Below are 23895 nucleotides of genomic sequence, written 5' to 3' on the forward strand. Positions count from 1 at the left end.
CCCACATTTGGTACATAAATGCTTACAATTGTTAGGTCTTTTTGGTGGATAGAACCCTTGATTATGATATAATGCCCTTCTGCATCTCTTGATACAGTCTATATTTTAAAGTCTAGATTGTGTGATATAAGTATGGCTGCTCCAGCTTTTGTTGACCATTAGCATGATAGGTGGTTCCCCATCCCCTTACTTTCAATCTGCAGGTGTCTTTAGGTCTAAAGTGGGTCTCTTGTAAACAGCATATGGATGGATCTTGTTTTCTTATCCATTCTGTTACCCTATGTCTTTTGATTGAAGCATTGAGTCCATTGACGTTTAGAGTGAGTACTGAAAGATATGAGTTTATGGCCATTATGTTGCTTGTAGAGTTGGACTTTCTGGTGGTGTTGTCTGGTCCTTTCTAATCTTTGTTGCTTTTGGTCTTTATTTATTTATTTTTTATATTTTCATCTTTTCTCCCCTCAGAGAGTCCCCCTTAAAATTTCTTGCAGGGCTGGTTTAGTGGTCACAAACTCCTTTAATTTTTGTTTGTTTGAGAAACTTTTTATCTCTCTTTCTATTTTGAATGACAGTCTTGCTGGATAAAGAGTTCTTGGCTGCATATTTTTCTGATTCAGCACATTCAATATATCCTGCCACTCCTTTCTGGCCTGCCACGTTTCTGTGGATAGGTCTGCTGCAAACCTGATCTGTCTTCCTTATAGGTTAAGGACTTTTTTCCCCTTGCTGCTTTCATGATTCTCTCCTTGCCTGAGTATTTTGTGAATTTGACTATGATATGCCTTGTTGATGGTCAGTTTTTGTTGAATCTAATGGGAGCTTGACATGATTTTCTTTGTATTTCTCCTGCTTAGATGTTTTCAGGGCTTCTTGAATCTGTAAATTTTATTTCACCAAATTGGGTTATTTTTTCCAGCCAGTATTTCTTTAAGTATTTTTTTTCTGCCTGTTCTGTCTTTTCCTTCTATGACTAATACTACACACGTGTTAGACATTTTGCTAATGACCCAAAGGTCCCAAGGGTATGTTCATTTTGTACCATCTTTCCCCTCTCTCTTCTTCATATTAGGCAATTTCCATAAATTTATATTCAGGTTTACTATTTCATCTATTTTATGTCATAAGCCCACCCAAGTGAAATTTTAATTAGAAATACTGTATTTTTATGTTCTAAAGTTTCCAGTTGGCTCTTTTATTAAAAAAACTTTCGGGGCGCCTGGGTGGCTCAGTTGGTTGAGAGACCGACTTCGGGTCAGGTCGTGATCTCATGGTTTGTGAGTTCGAGCCCCGTGTCGGGCTCTGTGGTGACAGCTCAGTGCCTGGAGCCTCCTTCTGATTCTGTGTCTCCCTCTCTCTCTGCCCCTCCCTCACTCATGCTCTGTCTCTCTCTGTCTCAGAAATAAATAAACATTAAAAAAATTTAAAAAAACCTTTCTATTTCTCTGCTGGCATTCCTATCTTTTCACTCATTATGTGCATATTTTCTTTTGCCTCACTGAGCAGAATTAGGCTTTCAAATCCTTGTCTGCTAATTCCAACTCTGGATCTTGTTTTTTCTTTTTTCTTTTTTTTCTTGAGAAAAGATCCTATTCTTTATGTGTCAAATAAGTTTGAATTGTATTCTGGACATTGTGAATGTTATGCTGTGAAGATTCTGTATTTTGTTATTTTCCTCTAAAAGGTGTTGATTTTTTTTTTTTTTTAGTAGATAATTTAAATAGAGTAAAACTACAAACTAACTTTTTGGTGGCAGCTTAAGTCTGAGTTTAGTTCTTTTATTCCTATCTGCATTGTCATTGTTTGCACACAGTTCTGCATGTGTATGGTTCAGGGATCAGCTAGAGATTTGGACAGAGACACATAATTTATATTTCCTTCTCTCTGGCTCTCACTTTCTTGCAGTTCCCCTTTCCATTTCCAGTAGATATGGTTGTTTTAAACTCTGTGCTTTGGTAATTCAGACCAAAAATATCTGTGAGCAAGCTATTGGAATTTTAGCCACCCTGTGTGGCACAAACTGAAGCCATCATCCAGTCTAAAAGCAATAGAGAATGGAAACCCATATTCCTGTGCCATTTACTTCTTCCAAGTGTTATCATCTCTCTAGAATCTACCTGCTTTTGGTTGGTCTTCAGTTGCTTCAGGTAAGTTATGTTTTGTTTTGTTTTTGTATTTTATTCAGTTTGTAGCTGTTATCTTTGAAAGGGTAGGTCCAGGAATCGTTTATTTGGCCATACTGCAAGTGGAACCTGGAGGGGAGTACAGGTTGATACAATAATTTTAGTGAGAAATTTGGCAATAGCTAGCAAAAGTTGAAGTTTAGAATATCCTAAAACAAATTTTTGCACATATATACATATGTAAGAATGATCATTGCATTTTTTTTTTTTTTTTGGTAATAGGAAAAAATGGCAAAATAACCCATATGTTCATCAATAAGACAGGAGGTAAATAAATTGTGGGATATTTATAAAATGAAATCCTATACAATATTAAAGATGAATAAACTAGTGCTATATGTGCCAATGTGATTAAGTCAAAGTTCGATGTTGACTGAAAAGTGTTAACTCTCAGAAAGATATGTATGGTATAGTATTAATTATATAAATTAAAAAAATATGTGAAACAATTCATATAGTTTAGGCTGCAGATATATATATAGTATGTCTGTAGCTACCCTATCTGAAATTTTACCCTATCCAGAATTCCAATCTCTTTAAACATTTCCTATCTTGTTTACCTGGGGTAGCATTTTTTCTTTTATGCAATTATCAGTTTTTAGTGTTCTATATGTTTACCTCATTTAATTTTTTTTTTCTTCTCCACTAGACTATTAGCTCCATGAAGGCAGAGATTGGTGTTTTCTTTGTTCTCTATAGTATCTCCAGGGAGATATATATATATATATATATATATATATATATATATATATATATATAGTATTCAATAAGTATTTGCTGAATGAATAATTGAATAGTATAGATATATGAAGGTTTGATTAACTACAAAGTTAGAAAAGTTTTATGGGGGCTTCTCATGAATCTAAAATGTTTCATTTCTTGGGGCACTTGGCTGCCTCAAGTTTGTAGAGCATGTGACTCTTGATCTTGGGGTTGTGAGTTTGAGCCCTACACTGGGTGTAGATATTACTTAAAACAAAAAAAATCTAGGGGCGCCTGGGTGGCTCAGTCGGTTAAGCATCTGACTTCAGCTCAGGTCATGATCTTGCACTTTGTGGGTTTGAGTCCCTCATCCGGCTCTGTGCTGACAGCTCAGAGCCTGGAGCCTGCTTCGGATTCTGTGTCTCCCTCTCTTTCTGCGTCTCTCCTGCTCATGCTCTGTCTCTCTCTGTCTCTCAGAAATAAACATTAAAAAAAAATTTTTAAATCTTAAAAAAATAAAATGTTTTATTTCTTTTAAATAAAGTATCTAATGAAAATATGACTATATTAAGATCTAATGGCACTGGGTAGTGGCAAAAGTTGTGGTTATATTGTTTTTTATATTTTTATGTGGGCAATAACTTCATTAAACAAAAGGACATCAAAAGGTTTGGGGAAGATTTTTCAGAACATTGTAGTATAGAACTTAAGGGAAGAGGTTGTTTTAAAAATGAATAGGGAGATATTTGAAATGCTGGAATTAGTCATCAAGAGATAAGATAATTGTAATAGAGTATTAGGAAATTATTAGTGACTATTGAAAGAAACTGTTTCAGCAAAAGTTGCTAATAGGTGGGATGCTGAAGAAATGGAGACAGTAGGTGGAGAAATGGAGATCACTGATTCGCTATTATGATAGGTACAGCTTTTCCAGGATTCATGTTTGTGACCAGAATGGGACAATCCATTGAAAAGATAGAGACTTAAAATGTTGGAAAGACAGGACAATTCATGGGAGCATTTTTAATTAGAGGTATAGTTTTAGAAAAGGGCATTTCACCTGGCAATGAGGAGAGGCACTCCTTTTGCAGTAGAATAAAAGAAACAAAGGTTGACACAGGTAGGTGGAGACAAAGGGAAGTAGAGGTTCATCTTTGTTTGAAGTAGTAATTTAGGCCCTCTGTTGGAGTGGAGAAAGTGGATAATGGATATGATCCAGGTTAGTGAATTAGCTCAATAGGCATGTTAGAAGGTTGAGGTTGTAAGAGCCTAGGTTGTTAATTAGGGTATCAATTATACAGATGATTTCAGGCTTTGAAGGGTTTGAAACAGTCAGAACTAGCCTTAATGGAATGGGTACATTTCAATGGCTTGAACAGTAACGCTAACAAAAGCAAACACATGTGTCAAGGATTATTCTAGATTCTCATGTCATTAAAATGTGTCAAGGATTATTCTAGATTCTTTGTGTATACTCATTTAATCCTGACAACAACCTTTGAGGTAGCTATATTATTATGAGTATTTTGCAGGTGAGAAAAATTGAGACAGAGAAGAAACTTGCTTAAGGTCACACTGAAGCAGAGCTGGAAGTCAAACTCAGGCTATCTAACTCCTGAGTCTGTACCCCTTAACAATGTTACACTCTCAGTGGGGTAGTAGGAGGTTTTAATTCATGGCAAACAGCAAGATTAGTAAGCAGGCCATGGAAGAGTAGTTTCCAACACATTGTTGCTTTCTTTCTGGGTTACCCATAGGACACCATTAAATTTTTTTCCAATTGTTTTCTTTATCAAAGCCTCAAGCCTTCCAGAAATTTCTGAGTAAATCATTGAGCCTTCTTTTAATCACACAATATTTGATATCTTCAAAGATTTATATTATATTCATATTTTCTTTCAGAATGGTTCTAGCTTATTTTTACCCCAAATTAACTCGTCAGCATTATTCTTTACACCACCATTTATCTTTGACTGAAAAATGGAACTTCTCTGGGATGTATTTTTAGGAATGAACAATGGTGTAGGGTGATCAGCCTGGTTAGGAAGACCAACCTGTCAATCAGTGAGGTGCTTTAGTCTTAGTTGTGTATGCACCCCAAAGAGCTAAATTGTTAACATTTTTCCCACTATTATAGAGCTTTGCCACTGTGTGCATAATGGGCAGTTTCCTTGCTGTCAGAAGACTTTTTCAGGCTATTCAGAAACATCTTTTCTTGATATGTGGTCACATATTTTTTTCTTAATTGTCAAAGATTTATTTTGAATGTGTTGTATGTATCATATTCAATTTAACATCCTTTTCCCTAAAATAAGGATTATGCTTTTTAAGTTTTTTATTTTCTAATTGTTAAATTATTTTTATTTAAACATTTTATTTATTTAAGTAATCTCTGTACCTAACGTGGGGCTTGAACTCACAGCTCAGAGATCAAGAGTCGCATGCTCTTCCGACTGACTCTGCCAGGCGCCCCAAGGATTATTCTTTTTTGGTGAGATGGAAAAATATTGATATTGATTTAGTCACCACAGTTATTAGCACTGAAAACAATTGCTCAACTCTTACAGTATTGTTTCCATAGCTTTTGCTAAATCAACGTGCTTTGATCATTGCTTCTTAGCTTTCACAAATTATTTAGGTTATTTGAATTAAAGAGTGGTCACAGCGGTTGGCAAATGTACAGTACTTTAATTTTAAAAAGACTTTAACTAAAAGGAGTTTAATTTAGAAGGACTTTCACATCCATGACCATTTGATCTGCCCAATAAGTCTTTCAGCGACCAAGCAGGTTTTATTCTCATTTTACAGATGCAGAACCTGAGACTCAAGGACATTAAAAGATTGGTCCTAAAATGAGTAAGTCTTGAATCTGGTTCTGCCTGACTCTAAGTCCAGGCTCAGAACGTCCCTCCACTCCGCAGTTGATTCTTTAAGTATCTTCTATTAACATGTATGATGCCCCTTTCCATTGGCTTCATTTGGTTTTTCAGCAGTGCCACGTGCCAATTTCCATTCTGGGTGGTTGCAAGGGAACACACCTGGGTTCCTTGTCTCTAATCTTTCATTTTTCTTTTCTGTGGCCCTCCAGCTTCACCTTCCGTGGAATTCTCCTCCTTCCTTTGCCCCAACTTTTTAAGTCGTCTCCCAGCCCCCAGGCAGTGGGACCTCCCATACTAATCATCAGCAGGAGAGCCCATCAGAGAGGGGAGGCAGAGGGCACGGACCGCAGCACGCCGGGAAGCCATGCTGAGGGTTACTTGTGCATTTCCTTCTTCGCGGTCCTCTGGAGCGTCCTCGCCGCCCTCCGGCCCCGGCTGTCTCCAGCCCGCCCCGGATCCGCCTCCCCCTCCTTCCTCCGGGAGGTTGAGACCAAGCGTGGGACGCACTTGTGTCCCTCTCCGGTCACCTCGTTGAGGCACCGGGGCTGCTCCCGGAGCAGGATTTACAGGCCCGGAGAACGCCAATGGGAGATCCAAATGGTCGGGGACTCCGGCACTTTAAGAGGCTTTTCTCTGGGAAACACCCGTCCCCTCCGAGCGCCTTATGAATGGAAATACTCCTCCCCCGGTCGAGCCCATTTTCCCATTTCACCAGGAGCCGCGGCTTGCTCTCTCCTTTCGGTCTCCCCGCCCACATCAACGCGGGCAGCTCCAGGAGGGGACGGACAGGAAGCCTTTGGCCGCCTATTAAATCCCACCCATTTCTCCGGGGGCGATTTCCTAACCTTCCGGGACCGAATTCTGCAATTTGATGTGCGTTTTGTCCGAATGGTAGCGACACGGGCCTAAGGGAGGGGGAAAGCGAGGGGGTGGGGGGTGGGGGGTATGCGCTCTTTTCCTCGCAACATCGCTGGCGGAGCGAGGGAGCTCACACGACACAGATTTTGGGGCAAAGCCTTTCCATCTGGACAGCACCATGTCCACCAAAGCGGAGCAGTGTAAGTAGCAGCCGGCCCGGCGTTCCGGCCCGGCCTCCGGCTGGGAGCTATTGCAGTTGCGGCGTTTGCGGCTGCCGGGAGACCTTGGCATCGTGCTGGTGCGGGGGTGGGGGCTGAGGTTGGGGCGGGTGGGGGGTGGGGGGCGGAAGAGAAAGTGGGGGAGGGTGGACGTGGATGGCAACGCGGCGCTGTCCCCGGTGCTGAAAAATAATGCTGTCTTCTCGGGCTTGTGGTGGGGTTTCGCAAGACTGAAAGACCCTGCGAAATGAAATTGAAATGGGGTCATTCTCGGGAAAAAGAGGCCTCATATCTTTCAGATAAACATTTCAGTATCTCTTGTTGGAGTGGGGGAAGGGGGGCAGCGGCAAATCAGGGGCGGGGAACTGTCAGTGCAACCAAAGCCTGCCTGGCCTTCTGAGCATGCCCAGTTCTAGGTGCTGGAGCCATCGGGGAGTTTGAGTCTGCAGTTTCCACTTCGGGTTGGAGAGGCAGGAAAGGAGAGAAGGGAGAGGGAGCCGGGAGTCAGGCAGAATTCTGGACCAGTGTGAGGAAAATCAACTCCTGAATACCTACACTAATGCAAAAACTAACCCCAACCACAGGTTAAAGCAAGAGTTGGTGCTTTGCATGAAGGTGAAAGGGGCTCTGAGAAAATGATCTAATTATTTTTCCAAAGAGGTTTCCTTTGTAGGGCAGCTCACACAAACTACAACAAATAGCAAGAGGATTTTAGTTGTCCTAGTGTGTTTGGTTGGAAACAACCTGCTAACTCCTTGTGGACAGAGGAAGTTTCTAATACGCTTCCTATAGCCTCTCTTATTGCAGTGCGCATTTGTAGGCCGGTGGTATGTACTTCGTAGGTTGATTAATGTGAAATCTTTTCCCCAGTGCACTTGAGGGATTCAGGAACTTAGTTTTTGTAAATAAAAGATATTTTTATTAAGCAATGAGTTTGAATTTTTAACAAATATGCCAGAACTGGTTCATCTAATTGACTCTTCTTTCTCTCAAAGAAGTACACAGTTAAGTTGATAAGGCTGTCCTGTCACTACTTAAGTCTTTGTATTTCTTTTTTTGGAATGGCTATAAAAGCCATTTTGTGAGACACCCGACACAGTAGTCTCATTATTGTGGGGCAGTATGTTGTATATGATATGCATATGCAGTGTGCCACTTATTCACCAGATAGATGAAATGAACTGAAGGCTCGCAGAATTCCCAGATTGATGGTTCGTTAGAGATTCTCTATGCCCACCTACCATCCAGTGCTTGTACCTCTTAACAATGTTATTTTTGGAATCTGGAACACCTGGTTTGAATCCTAGTTCTGCCATTTACTGTTTGACCTTGGGCAAGATAATTGATGTCTGTAAACTTTATTTCCTCATCTGTAAACCTGGGGTAATAATGCTGATGGCGTTGTGATTATAAATGAGGGAATACACATGGAAGATTGAGTAGTGAGCCTAGCACATAAAATAACTCAAGAAATGATAGCTCTTTCCCTCTTAATATTCCATCTCTTCTAAACAGAAAGTTCTTTTGTGAATTTTTTGGCCTGTTTTTAAAAGTTAAATCTAAACCTCAAAGAAAAATTTTGCTTCCACATAGGATTTCAAACAAATTGAATGCATTATGTTTTGAGTAATGGTAACATAGTTGGAATCAGTGTGAACTTTCCACTTAAGAATATCACACCCTTGAAGGTTTTATTATAGTATGTTAAAAAACCTACCACCTGTCATTTGATTTTATAGTTACATATTATGTGACTTCAGGTTAAAACCAGTGAGTATTACTGTCTTTTTTCTGTGTTTTCGTTTCCTTGTTATATTTGAGATGCACTGGATGCATTGTCTTGTCTCTGGGCCGTTAATGCCAGGATGAATAAAATCTACTGGTGGATTTGGTTGTGTAGTGCAGGTAGTGTGTAGTTAAGAAGCTATTTTAGAAGTGTTTGTAAAACAGATTTTTTTTTCCCTCTGTAGATAATGGAAAGGACACCATATTTGAAGTTAGAACATGTGGATTTGAGTTTTTCATGCCCTTCTGATTAACTGTGAGACACGGGGCAATTAACTTAATACTTTAGTGCCTCAGAGTTTCCATCTATGAATTAAGGGATAATAGTAGCAGCTTTATTTGTCCTAATTGTTCTGTTCTGGAAGGCAAAGGAGGTAAATGGGAATAGGCTGTGAAAAGGATAAAGATGTTTTGGGTGTTTTGAGGTATCTTTATTTATAGTGAAGGGAAGTTAAAAATTTCTTTTTTTTCTGTTTTACATGCACTAACATGAATGTATTGTCACTTGAGTGCACATTGTATACCTGAAAATAGAGCAAACACATGAAAATCTGCATGGTTGATGTTCATGAAGGGTGAATACTTTTTAATAAAGAGAAGTTGCAGATTTGTGGTATTTTGTCCTTGGACTTAGTAGGAATATGGCTAGAAGGAAGGAGAAAGAAGGGAAGGCTACGAGATTTTTCTCTCCTACTGGATGCGAAGACCACCAGAACAGGAGAGAACTAGAGAGTTTATTTATCCTCTGAATTCAGGATTATGCATAGTACCACTTGCCTAAGGACCAAGAGGAAGAATGAGGTTTAATATAATGTCACAATATTATTTCTATTGCTCTTCTTCCTGAGGCGTCTTGATGTAGGTAGAGGTTTCACTGGTGCAGGAAGTGGAGATAGTTTGGTTGAACCAGCAAGAGGAAGCACTTGCATTTCAATCCAAACAGATTACGTGATTTACCTTTGAGATGTAATGTATCACAGATATATGAAAAATGATTTTATTTTTATGTAGTGATATTTTCTTGTGTGAAATAAGTAATAATGATGAAAGAGAGACTAGTATTAGCTAGGATATAGTTTGGAGCTGTTTTTATACATTCACTCTGTTTCCTGTATAATGTGCAGAACATCATAACAGAAGGTGAAAGCTTCCTAGCAATTTCTTAAGGCGACTGCACAGAGCTAAAACTTTTTTCCTCCAAATGCTTCTTTTTCTTACAACATTCACTGTAGTGAAAATGTTTTTGTAGTTGCTGTAGAATCTGAAATGATTCTTTTATTTGGGGTTCTAAGGAATCCACCTCCTCTCCCTTTCTCTGTCTTCTAAGAGTTAAAATGGAATAATCTGGAGTACTTTGGATGTGCTCTTTCAAAAGAAGCATCTTTCAGTAACAGCAGAAGTTGAGTTGGGGTTCTAGAATCAGACTGCTGCCTAAGTATAAATTCTGGCTCTGCTTCTTGCAATCTCTGTGACCTTAGACAAGTTAACTCAACCTTTCTAAGCCTTGACTGTATTATCTATAAAATGGGGATAGTCATAGTTGTTGTGAAGATTAAAATGAGGTGATCCATGGAAAAGTGCTTAGCACAGAATCTTGGCACATAATGAGGGGTTAATAAATGTTAGCTATTATTATCATCATCATTACCAAGTATAAAATCTTATGCTTGCTGCTAAAATGAGGATAATTATAAATTTGGATCTACTCACCCCCCCCCCCCCAGAGTGTAGCAGAAAAAAAAAGTAACCATGATATTATTTAAATGGGACATGGTCTATTGGACTATTTTTTTATTCTCCTTTCCTTGTCTCTGGGTCTCCTCTACAGCAGTCAGCCTAACCCATTTTAAGTGGGAGGAGATTTCTGCATGGCAATTCCTTGACTTGGTATATCTAGCAAGGCACTGGCTAATCATCTAAACAGAGGATTTCTAAAGCATGAAATCCCTATCCATCACTTTTTGTATTACAATGATGGTGTAGTAGCTGATAAACACAAATCACTTATATAAATATCCATCAAAATGTTTGTCAATTTTGGAAATTAGCCTGCTGAGTATAAATTCAAAAAAGCTAATTATAGAAATGTGAATATATGCTATTTTTAATGTGCTTATCCTACTCATCTTAAACATTTTTTTTGAATGTTTATTTATTTTTGAGAGAGAGAGAGAGCATGAGCTGTGAAGGGGCAGAGAGAGAGGGGAACAGAGGATCCAAAGGGGCCTCTGTGCTGATAGCAGAGAGCCTCATGTAGGGCTCAAATTCATGAACTGTGAGATCATGACCTGAGCTGAAGTCAGATGCTTAACCGACTGAGCCATCCAGGTACCCCAGTCCTGCTCAACATCTTTATCTTAGTAACTAAAAGTCTTTTTGATTATATGAAAAACACTTTTAAGAGTAGAGATAATTAGCACTATGAATTGAAGTTGAACTTGGCCCTGTCCCATGCATCTTTAAGGGTCATGTTTAGAGAAATTGAGGGGCACCTGGGTGGCTTGGTTGGTTAAGCGTCCGACTTCGGCTCAGGTCATGATCTCACGGTCCGTGAGTTCGAGCCCCGCTTTGGGCTCTGTGCTGACCGCTCAGAGCCTGGAGCCTGTTTCAGATTCTGTGTCTCCCTCTCTCTCTGCCCCTCCCCTGTTCATTCTCTGTCTCTCTCTGTCTCAAAAATAAATAAACGTTAAAAAAAATTAAAAAAAAAAGAAATTGATAGTTAAAAAATTATTTTATGTACATTATATTACTGTAAATAGAATATTGCTGTATTACTATTATAATAGAAAAACACCTCTTTGAATAGTACTGCAACTTGTAGTCATTTAGAAATCTTGGCACAACAACATTGCTAACCTCTTATAGAGAAAACTAGTTTTATTCACACATACAAAAATTGGAATATGGTTATTAGCCGTATTTGTGGTAGCAAAAAGAGCACATGGTTTTTAGCTCTTGTCTTACATGGTTTCTCTGCATCATTTGACAGTAGTTGCCACATTTTAAATTTGAACTCTTCTTTTCTTCTTTCTTTTCTGGCTGTTCCTACTCAGATTATTTCCCTTAGGGCTACTTTCTTCTCCCTATTTTTTATGAACAGCATTTTGTCATTAGGTTCCCCCCTCCTTTTTTAAATTGCACAGGTTCTTGGTTTCATTCACTTTCATCAGTTATCACCTCTATGTGGATGGCACCCAAATACAAGTTTAAAGTCTAAACATGTCTCTTGAACAAAAGCCTCTATCTCTATCCAGGCATCCTATAGTCATCTCAAACCCAAACTCTTTGTCTTCTCCCTCATGCTTGTACTTCTTTGGATATTACTCATTTTAATGAATAGCACTACCATCTACCCATTCACCCAAGTGAAAAAACTGGGGAGTCTTCTTAAGCTTCTCCTACTCTCTGTTATCACAGAGATACAACAAATCACCAACCCCTGTTGATTCTAGCCCATGCAACTAAATTGCTGCCCAACTCTTTGATCTAGTTATTTTGGATTTTTTTTTTCCAGTTCCTCCAATGTACTGTTTTCTTTTTGCCTGAAATGCTTTCTTTTTCTCCATGCCCTCTTCTTTGCCTTTCTTTTGTCCAGTACTTAGCTTGGAAGCCCTGCCTGATTGCCAGTCTCCCCTTGTACGCCCCTCTCGTGTACTCACACTGTATGGAATAATTTGTTTTCTTGTTAGGTGACCTCATTTACTTTATGTATAGACTGTATTATGTTCATTTTTGTGTCTCCAGTGTGCAAACACCATTGTCTAGAGCACAGTGTATGCACAAAAGCTGTTTCTTCAAGGTAAAAATGATTGAGAGTGCATTAAATGTCTTTTTATAAAGAAGGATTTATAAAGAAGGATTACATAATCCAATTTTTGGATACATTAATTTGAAGATTTCACATTTTTGTTAATGTGAAGTTTTGCACTCAGTACAATGTGAATATAAACTATACAGAATGCATGCTTTTCAATTGGATTTACAAGTAAATAAAAATACACTTTAAAAGTATATAAAACGTATTTGCTAAATCAAATTTTATAGTATTTATATAACAAGTTATACTTTTTCTGAATGTCAATTGTGTTTTTGCTTCTTTCTCATTAGCTAAAATTTTCTGTTACTATATTCAGCATAATAGTTATGATTCCTAATTGGTAGCCAATCTTAGTACATAGCCAACTGTTTTTCTTATGATAAAGTGACAATACATTTGAAGTTGGGGACTTGTGATGCTGTAATTTAATGTGGATCCGTTGATAATACATCTGTTCAAGTTTTATGTATTGATTACTCAACCTATAAGTAGGCTTTACATTGGGATTTTCATTTTATAGTATTGTTGTGTTGTAAACTCACACTTATTACTTATATTCTGAAAAGATAGGAGTAGCTATTCATAGATGAGCACATATATTGGCTTAGAACTGAAATGTTTATTGCATCAAGAAGTACATTAAGCAAAATGTATTTTTATCAATAAGCTTGCTTTCTATAGTATGGAAAGCTCAACCATTTTATTTAGAATTTTTAGTTTTTTTCAATTCATATGTTATATTTTTGTCTTGTTTTTCTCTTCTTTTGTGGTACCAAGCAATCCATATTTCATCAACTTGTCCATTCACTTACTTAGCAAATATTTATTGAGTGTTTACAATGTGTCAGACTCTGTACTAGGTTTTAGAGAAGATTACAGTTGAGTACTCAGGGGCATCCCACTGTGCTGAGGTGTATATACTCTATTTTCAGCTTTCCTTTGATGCGCTGTCTAGGTCCCTGAAAATAATAGGAAATTGATGAACCTGTCATGACTTATTCATAGAGAGACAATGCTTGCTCCTTGTGACCATTATTGCTTTTGTTGTTGTTGTTGTTGTTGTTGTTGTTGTTGTTGTTCTTACTGGAGGCTAAAATTTTTGTAGAGAATCTTGTTAGAATCCCTGGCCGCCACTCAGCATTGTTCTCATTTTCTGGACTTTTCTGGTTATTCTTTCTCAATCTGCCAAATTAATTTTATAATAAAGTTATATATCTCCAGAAAAAAGCCTGATAGCATTTTTATGAGTATCACATTAAAATTACAAAATAACTTATGTAGGGAGAACTAATATCTTTAGGATACTGAATCTTACTTTTAAAAATGTTTATTTATTTAGAGAAAGAGAGAGTGAGAGAGAGAGTGTGTGTGCGCGAGCAGGGAAGGGGCAGAGAGAGATGAGAGAGAGAATCCCAAGCAGGCTCTGTGCTGTCAGAGTAGAGCCCCATATGGGGCTTGAACTCACCAACCGTGAGATCATGATCTGAGCTGAAATCAAGATCATGATCTGACTGAGCCACCCAGGTGCCCCAGGATATTGAATCTTATTATCTAACAACATGATATGTTTTTCCGTTTGTTCAAGTCTTTTCATGCCTTTTTAGGGATGCTTTGGAATTTTTTGTTAACCTTATGTTTAGTATTTTCTCTTTTTTTTCTATCATAATTGGGGTCTATCTTCCATCTCTAATTTTTTACATGAAGGCTATTGATCTTTGTATGCAAATTTTATAATCCTACTTTACTAAGTGATCTTTGTGTAGCAGTTTGCCATTTATTTTTGGGGGAGTTTTCAATGTATATATAATTATACAGTCTGTGAACAACAGGAAATAATTTTATCCTTTCTTTTCTATCCAATTCTTATATCTTGAATTGCTTTCTCTTTTCTAATTGCATTGGTGAATATCTCCAACACAATGTTAAATATGGTGTAGATAGTGGGTATTTTTGCCTTGTTTTTAATTTTCGTAGGAAAGCTTCTAGTATTTCTCTTTTAAATAAGCTATTATTTGGAGCTGAGATAATTTACTAAGGAAGTATCCATCAATTTCTATGTTATTGAGCTTTTTACAAAAACCTGACTGGTGCTGAGTTTTCTATATTTTTGGAAGCCATATGACCTCTCTTAACTTTATGAATATGCTGGGTTAGATTTTGTCATATTTTATTTAATAATTTTTGCATTGATATTCATGAGTTATATTGGTCCACAGGTTTTTAAAACAATTATTTATAGAGGTGTCTGGGTAGCTCAGTTGGTGAAGCACCTGACTCTTGATTTTGGCCCAGGTCACAATCTCACCAACTGTGAGCTGGAGCTCCGCATCGGGCTTTGTGCTGACAGCCTGCTTGGGATTCTGTCTCTCACTCTCTCTGTGCCTTTACCCCACTTGTGTGCTGTCTCTCTCCCTTTCAAAATAAATAAATTTAAACTTAAAAAAAATATTTATGTATTCATTCATTTATTTTTGTAGGGGTGGAGGTTGGGAGCAGTTCTAGTCAGGATCTGAGAACATTGTTGTATTCACTATGGAAAATGAGTTTGGAAGTTTTCCTTCTTTTTATGCTCTGGAATGATTAAAGTAACATTGGGGTTACCTGATCTTTAAGTTTGTGAGAGTTCCCTTGTGAAACCATCTGGCTTGGTGCTCTTTTGTAGTGGAACTCTAACTTCTTTCTCTATGTCCTCTATGACTCTTATTCTGTTTAAAATTTCTGTTTCTACTGGGGTCTATTTTGGTAGGTTTTATTTCTCTAAAACATTATTCATGTCATCCAAGTTTTCAAATTTGTTTGTATAAAAATTTGCAAAAGAGTCTCTTAGAACTTTTCTAAAAATTTTCTTTAACTTCCTTGTCATTTCAATTGTTGTGCTTTTAATGCTATATATTTATGTTTTCTCCTGACTACCCCCTCCCTCCTTTTGTCATGAGTGAATTAGTGGTTTGTCCATTGTTGCTTTCTTTTCTAGGGAACTAGTTTTTGGATTTATGTATTGATTCTACTGGGTTTTTTTTTGGTTTTTAAATTAACTTGTGCCATTTATTATTAATCCTCCTTTTCCTTGATTTCTTTGTTTTATTTTGGTGTTCCCTAGAAGGCTTTTTGAGTCGGGCACTAATTTATTTATTTTAATATTTTCTATATAGGCATTTCATGCTATGTATTTTTCTTTGATCCTTCCTTTCTCTGTAGCCTACAGATTCTGATAATGTCAGGCTTTAATTATCATTTTCAAGAAATTCTACAGTTTAATTTTGTATTTTCCCTTTGATCCAGGAGTTGCTTAAAAGTGGAAGGATATTTTAGTTTTTTTAAATTTTGTTATTGATTTCTATTTTTATTGCATTATAATCTGAGGATGATATTTGCATTATTTCTATTCTTTGGACCTTACTGTGGTTTTCTCTGTGGCCGAAGATTTAGTCAGTTTTTGTGAGTATTCTGGGTGTATTTGAAAAGAAGTTGTAATCTCTATTACTGGGGTTCAGAGTTTGATGTAGATCTATAAGATCTACCTTATTTATGTTGTTTAGGTCTTCTGTACCTTTATTGATTTTTCATCTGCTTGATCTTGGATTGTGAGAGGTATGTTAAAGTCTATTATTAATGTGTTTTTGTCTATTTCTCCTTTCATCTCCTGTAGGTTGCTGCTTAATGAAGGCTATTGCTGTGTTATTGGGTGCATAAATGTTAATAATTATATTATCTTCATTGTGAATTGTAGACTTAAGCATTATGAAGTGTTCTTCTTTATACATTTTAATGCTTTTGGGTCTCAATTCCACCCTGTTGGATATCAAGATTATGAACCCTATTTTCTTTTATTTGTGTTTGCCTGATATATCTTTCTCCATCCTTTTATTTTTAACTCTTTTGAATCTCTTTGTTTTAGGTGTGTCTCTTGTATTCTGCATAGTGTTGGATTTTGCTTTATTAGACAATCTGAAAATCCTTTTCTTTCAATAGGTGAGTTAAGTCCATTTACATCTATTGATATTATTAATATGTTTGGCCTCAGTTCTATCATATTGTTTTATTTTTATATCTTTTGGATCTGTGCTTTTTCATCATGTAGTGGGTTTTATTTGCTTGTGTGTTTCATTGGTTAACTTTTTACTGATACCTTTATATACCATTAGTCCATTTTTGGGGGGCATACTTATTGGTTGCCTACATTAAACAACACTGAAATTATCTGGTAACCTCTTCTCCCTTACTCCTTCTACTCCACTATCTGATCTAAAGTAATATCCTTTTATTTCCAATTAGTGTCTATTAGACAATCATATCCATATGTACTCCTTATTTCCTCACCCCAACTATTGATAATTATACTGTATTTACTATATTGTTTCCTTTATAACCACAGTTTAGCTTTGTTCTACAGGTATATTTATATCTAATGACCATCGCGGATTCTTATATTACTGTTTCTCAATCTTTTTGATTGTCTGAATGTTCTTTTCTTTTTTCCAACGTTTTTTTTTTTTTTTATTTATTTTTGGGACAGAGAGAGACAGAGCATGAACGGGGGAGGGGCAGAGAGAGAGGGAGACACAGAGTCGGAAATAGGCTCCAGGCTGCGAGCCATCAGCCCAGAGCCTGACGCGGGGCTCGAACTCACGGACCGCAAGATCGTGACCTGGCTGAAGTCGGACGCTTAACCGACTGCGCCACCCAGGCGCCCCTGAATGTTCTTTTCTAATTGATTCTTTAGGAAGGGCTCACAGGACCAATGTATCCCAAATTTGGCAAGTTTATAGTAGTTTGCAGCTTGTATTCAGACATCAGTTTGGTGAGATATAAAACCCTTGACTCATATTTCTTTATCTTGAGTATTTTACATATGTTATACTATTTTTTTTGAGGGTGGGGTGGGCATTAAGAATTGTTGAAAAGTCTGGTGACAGTCTTGTTTTCTTTCCCTTATGAGTGACTTAGCCTTTTTGCCTGATTGCCCAAGGTTTTTTTTAATTTTTCTTTAAAGTAGTTTTAACTATAATATGATTCTGTGTTGGCCATGCTGAAATGATTGTGGTGTGTCTTTTCAATATGTAATTTCAAGATTTTTTTAAATGTTTATCTATTTTTGAGAAAGAGAGAGAGAGAGAGAGAGAGAGAGAGAAAGTGCAAGTGGGGGAGGGGCAGAGAGAGGGAGACAGAATCCGAAGCAGGTTGCACGCTCCGTGCTGTCAGCGCAGAGCCTGATGCAGGGCTTGAGCTCATGAATTGTGAGATCATGACCTGAGCTGAAGTCAGATGCTTAACTGACTGAGCCACCCAGATGCCCTAATTTCAAGATTAAAAAAAAAAAATTTTAGGAACGTGTTCTGGAATAGTTTTAGTATTTATTTTGTTCTATTATTTGACATTCTTTGTGATCCCTATCATATGTAATTTTTTTTTTTTTTTGCTTATCTTCTGTATGGATCACTTTCTGTTGAATGTTTTTAAAATCTTTCTTCATTTCTTTTGAGTTTTTTAAGAGTCACCCACACAATGTACTTTTATTTCTCTATATGTGAATCAGCTTATTCATGGTGATTCCACATATATATAGAAATATATTTATTTAATCCTTAATTTGAAATGTCAAATATAAATAAAAAAATGAAACCGTTCTGTTGAATATTATCTTATTTCTCACAAATTCAAACTTATTCAGTATAAGTAAGTACAAGCATCTGACTATGTCATTATGTCTTCTAGTGTAAACGTGCCCAAGTACCTACGTATTGGAATACATGTTATTTTCTTCCCTCTTTTTTTTTCTGGAAATAATATATATAAAAAATTCACCCATTTTCAAGGCAGAGTTTAATGAATTTTGCTAAGTATATATAATAGTGTAGCTACCACCCTAACCAGTATAACGAATAGTCCCCTTATCTTAAAAAGTCCTTGTGTGCCTTTGCTCTTTTTTAAATTGAAGTGTAGTTGATTTACAATATTACATTAGTTTCAGTTGTACAGCATAGTGATTTGATGAGTTTGTACGTTATGCTCTGCTCACCACAAGTGTAGCTACCATCTGTCACCATATGATGGTATTACGGTGCCATTGACTGTATTCCCCTTGCTGTACCTTTTATTCCCCTGACTTTACTCATTCCATAAATGAAAGCCTATATCTCCTACTTCTCTTCACTCATTTTGCCCATCCCCCTATTCCCCTCCCCTCTGGCAGCCATCAGTTTGTTCTCTGCAGCAATGGGTCCGTTTCTTCTTTTTGTTTGTTTTGATTTTTAAATTCTGTATATAAGGGAAATCATATGGTATTTTTCTTTCTCAGTCTGACTTATTTCATGTAGTGTAATACCCACTAGGTCCATCTATGTTGTCACAGATGGCAAGATCTCATCCTTTTATATGGCTGAGTAATATTCCATTGCCTATATATACCACATTTTCTTTATCCACTCTTCTATTGATGGACACTTGGGCTGCTTCCGTATCTTGGCTATTGTAAATAATGCTGCAGTAAACGTAGGCATGAATATATCTTTTATAATTAGTGTTTTTGTTTCCTTTGGGTAAATACTCAGTAGTGGAATTACTGGATCATATGATATTTCTATTTTTAATTTTTTGAGGAACTTCCAGTACTGTTTTCCATGGTGGCTGCACCAATTTATCTGCACCTTTGCTCTTGATCTTCTTCCTCTACTGCTGGTCTCAGGCAAACACTGATCTGCTTTCTGTTGCTATTGTGTTGTGTTTTCTAGACTTTATATAAATAGAACAATTGAGAACATAGTCTTCTGTTGATTTCTTTTATTTAGCATAATGTCTTTGAGGCTAATTATTGTTGTATATATTAATATTTTTCTCCTTTTTATTGTTCTGCAGTATTCCATGGTATGCATACAATATTTGGGCTGTTTTCAGTTTTTGGCTATTACAAATAATGCTGCTAAAGGTATCTGCATACATATTTTCATGGGGCCATATTTTTTTTTTCTCTAGGGTGAACATCTAGGAGTAGAAATGCTTGGTATTATGGTAAATGAATATTTAACATTATAAGATAGTGCCATATTGTTTATCAAAGTGGCTGTAACATTTTGCATTCCCACCAGTACTGGAGGAGGGAGTTCCAGTTGTCCCACATCTTCACCAGCACTGGGCATTGACTTGGTATTAACGTAAGTTGTTCTAGTAGGTGTGTGTAGTGGTATCTCACTGCGGTCTTAATTAGCATTTATCTTAGGACTAGTGATGCTTTTTATGTGCTTCTTGGCCATTTGCATATCTTTTTATGGGACATGTCTCTTTCAATCTTTTGTTAGATTTTTGGCCTTCTTGTTGAGTTGTAAAAGTTGTTGATTCTGAATACAAGCTCTTTGTTGTGAAAAATTTTGCTTCTAGTCTGTGGCTTACCTTTGTGTTTTCATAACTGACTTTTGAGAAGTGAAACTTTCAAATCATGAAGTCCAATTCACCAACATTTTTTTTCTTTTATAATTTGTGCTTTTGGTGTCCTGTTTAAGAAATGTTTGCCTCACCTAATGACACAAAGATTTTCTCCATTGTTTTCTTCTAGAAATATAATAGTTTAATTTCTAACATTTAGGTCTATGAATACTTTGAGTCAATCTTTATGTTTGGCAAGAGGTAAGGTTTGAGGTTCATTATTTCCATATACAGTATCCAGTTGTTCCAGCACCATTTGTTATAAAAAAATATCTTGTCTCCTTTGAATTATCTTGGTACCTTTGTTGAAAATCAGCCTATCATATATCTGGGTCTCTCTCTAGACTTTATTCTGTTTATTCATTTATATGTCTATCCTTAGGCCAGTGACATACTCTCTTTATTACTGTAAGTTTATAGCAAGGTTTGAAATCAAGTAGTATAAATCTTCCAACTTTGTTCTTTTTTTTTTTTTTTTTTTTTTTTTTTTTTACAAATTATTTTAACTATTGTAGGTCCTTTTCTATCAATGTAAATTTAAAAACCAACATGTCATTGTTTTTCAAAAGAAATTTATTTGGATTTTGGCCAATACATCAGTTTGAGGAGGATTACTGAGGAACACTGAGTTTTTTAGGAACACTGAGTTTTCTAATTCTTGGAATGAGACGTATGTGTACTTATTTAGGTCTTGTTTGATTTCCCTTTATAATGTCTTGCAATTGTTACATCATTCATTAAATTTATTCCTAAGTATTTTTGTGGAGTTGTTTTCCAAATTTCATTTTCTAATTACTTGGTGTTAGTATAGAGAAATACAGTTAGTTTTTCTATTTTGATCTTATATCCTGCACTGCTGCAATGCTAATTACTTATTAGTCTAGTAGCTTTTTGGGGGGTATTACTTAAGGTTTCAACACATACCATCATGTCACCTGTGAATAAAGAATGTTTTTACATCTACCTTTCCAATCTTTATGCCTTTAAAAAATATGTTTTGGGGCACCTGGGTGGCTCAGTTGGTTAAATGTCCAAATTTGGCTCAGGTCATGATCTCATGGTTGATGAGTTCGAGCCCCATGTGGGGCTCTGTGCTGACAGCTGGAGCCTGGAGCCTGCTTCAGATTCTGTGTCTTTCTCTCTCTCGGCCCCTTCCATGCTCATGCTCTGTCTCTTTTTCTCTCAAAAATAAATAAATATTACAATTTTTAAAAAATGTTTATTTATTTTTGAGAGAGTGAGAGAGCATGAGTGGGAGAGGGGCAGAGAGAGAGACAGAGACTCCCAAGAAGGCTCCATGATGTCAGTACAGAGCCCAATGTGGGGCTCAAACTCATGAACTATGAGATCATGATGTGAGCCAAAATCAAGAGTCAGACACTTAACTGGCTAAGCCACCTGTGCACCCCTAATATTTATGCCTTTTATTTTTTATTATGGCCTTATTGCACTGGCTAGGACCTACAGAACAGTGTAAATGAAAGTTATTTGAGCAGACATCTTTGCTTGGTTATTGGTTTTACGTAGAATGCTTTGAGCCTTTCACAATATTGTACCAATGTTGCATTCCTGAAATAAATTGCATCTGGTCATTATGTATATCTTTTAAAAATGGTGGTGTATTCTATTTGCTAATATTTTATTAAGAGTTTTTCTATCTATGTTCTTGAGAGATACTGGTCTATAGTTTTCTTTTTTTGTGGTATCTTTACCTGGTTTTGGAATCAGAGTAAAATAAAATTGTCCTCATAAAATAAGTTGGGAAGTGTTCTCCTTTTCTGTATTTTCTGAAGGAGTTTGTGTAGAATTAATCTTCATTTTTCCTTAAGTTAAAAAAAATTTTTTTAAAGGTTTATTCATTTTTCAGAGACAGAGAGAGACAAAGTGTGGTGGGGGGATGGGCAGCTAATAAGGGAGACACAGAATCCGAAGCAGGCTCCACACTCTGAGCTGTCAGCACAGAACTTGACACAGGGCTTGAACTCACAGACTGCGAGATCATGACCTGAGCTGAAGTCAGATGCTTAACCGACTGAGCCATCCAGGTGCCCCTATTTTTCCTTAAGGTTTTGATAAAATCCATGACTGAAGCCACTGGAGCCTTTTTTTTTTCCTTTTTTGTGGGAAAATTTTAAATTTTATGTTGAATTTAATAGATTTGGAGGTGTTCAAGTTTTTTGTTATAATTGTTTTAATTTCTTCTTTGTCAGTTTTGTTCTTTGTGTGTTTTTAGAAATATGTTTATTTTATTTACTTAGAGAGAGAGAGTGCATGCATATGCGTGCACATGCAAGCAGGGGAGGGGCAGAGAGAGGGGGGAGAATCCCAAGCAGGCTCTTTGCTGTCAGCATGGAGCCTGATGTGTACCTCAACACCGTGACTGTGAAATCATGACCTGAGCTGAGATCAAGAGTCGGATGCTTAACTGACTGAGTCACCCATGAGCCTCTGTTTTTTGTGTCTTTCAAGGAATATGTCTGTTTTGTTCATTTGTTAGATTTGTCCAGGTGTCCATTTATTGGCACAAAGTTATTTGTAACAATCCCTCTTATCCCTTTATCCTTTTTATATCTGGAGAAACTGTTGCTATGTCTTTCTTTCATTTCTGATATTGGCAATTTACATTTCTTTCTTTTTTCTTGACTTATCTAGTTAGAGGTTTATCAGTTTTATTGATCTTTTCAAATAGTGAGCATTTGGCTTATTTTCTCTAACGTTTGCCTGTTTTTCTGTTTTATTGATTTCTGCACTTATCTATACAATTTCCTTTCTTTGATTTACTTTGGATTTAATTTGCTCTTCTTTTTCTAGTTTCTTAGAGTAGAAGCTTATATGTGTATATATATATATATGTATATATATATATACACACATATATATGTATATATATTTTTTTTAAATATATGAAATTTGTCAAATTGGTTTCCATACAACACCCAGTGCTTAGCCCAAAAGATGCCCTCTTCAATACCCATCACCTACCCTTCCCTCCCTCTCACCCCCCATCAGCCCTCAGTTTGTTCTCATTTTTAAGAGTCTCTTATGTTTTGGCTCTCTCCCACTCTAACCTCTCTCTCTCTCTCTCTTTTTTTTTTTTCCTTCCCCTCCCCCATGGGTTCCTGTTAAGTTTCTCAGGATCCACATAAGAGTGAAAACATATGGTATCTGTCTTTCTCTGTAAGGCTTATTTCACTTAGCATAACACTCTCCAGTTCCGTCCATGTTGCTACAAAGGGCCATATTTCATTCTTTCTCATTGCCACATAGTACTCCATTAGAAGCTTATATTTTTGAATTGAGACCTTTCTGCTATTCTAATATGGGCACTTAAAGCCACAGATTTCCTTGTAAACTCTACTTTAACCACGTTCCACAAATTATGATGGATTGTGTTTTCATAATTGTTCAGTTCAAAATATTCTCTAATTTATAGCATAATTTTTCTTTGACCCCAAGTTTCTTTAGTATTGTGTTAATTTACAAATAATTGGAATGTTTCCTGGTCATCTTATTTATTGTTTTTGATTTCTAGCTTAATTCCATTTTTGTCAGAGAACATAATCTATATGATTTCAATCTTTTGGCATTAATTGAGACTTGTTTTATGGTCCAGAATGTGGTTTATACTGTAAATATTCCTTGTATAATTGAAAAGAATGAGTATTCTGTAGTTGTAGAGTGATGTGTTTAAATCTATGTCCTTGCTATTTTTTGTCTAGTTTTTTTATCAGTTGATAAAAGCATATTAAAGTTTTTAACTATGATTATGAAACTATTTTTCCAATTTTTGCTTCATGTGTTCTGCAGCTCTGTTATTGGGCTCATACTTATTTATGATTGTCATGTTTTCCTATTGAATCTTCTATTTTATCATTTTGAAGTATCTTCTTTATTCTTGTTAATATATTTTGCTTTGAAATCTACTTGTCTGATATTAATAATGCTACTCCAGGCTACTTTTATTTACTATTTTTGTGGCATATATTTTCCATTAATTGCCTTATAGTCTTTAAACATTTCCTATTAGCTTCGTTTCT

At 36.5% G+C, this 23895-nt stretch overlaps 1 protein-coding gene across 11 annotated transcripts in view; it reads left to right on the forward strand.

Annotated features, from left to right (window-relative positions):
- The first annotated feature begins 2429 nt into the window (after nucleotides 1-2429).
- Nucleotides 2430-23895, forward strand: part of UNC79 (unc-79 homolog, NALCN channel complex subunit) — a 270072-nt gene continuing 248606 nt past the window's right edge. For 10 of the 11 annotated variants that reach the window (XM_042990435.1, XM_042990440.1, XM_042990438.1 and 7 more), the window contains exon 1: nucleotides 6728-6819. In XM_042990435.1, coding sequence (XP_042846369.1) covers nucleotides 6798-6819 — 22 coding nt within the window. In that variant the 5' untranslated portion in view covers nucleotides 6728-6797. Of the gene's footprint in view, nucleotides 2448-5690; nucleotides 5739-6727; nucleotides 6820-23895 lie in introns of those variants that run through there. The other variant, XM_042990436.1, reaches the window with a different exon arrangement.

This window comes from Panthera tigris, chromosome B3 (assembly GCF_018350195.1).
Source record: "Panthera tigris isolate Pti1 chromosome B3, P.tigris_Pti1_mat1.1, whole genome shotgun sequence".
Lineage (NCBI taxonomy): Eukaryota > Metazoa > Chordata > Mammalia > Carnivora > Felidae > Panthera > Panthera tigris.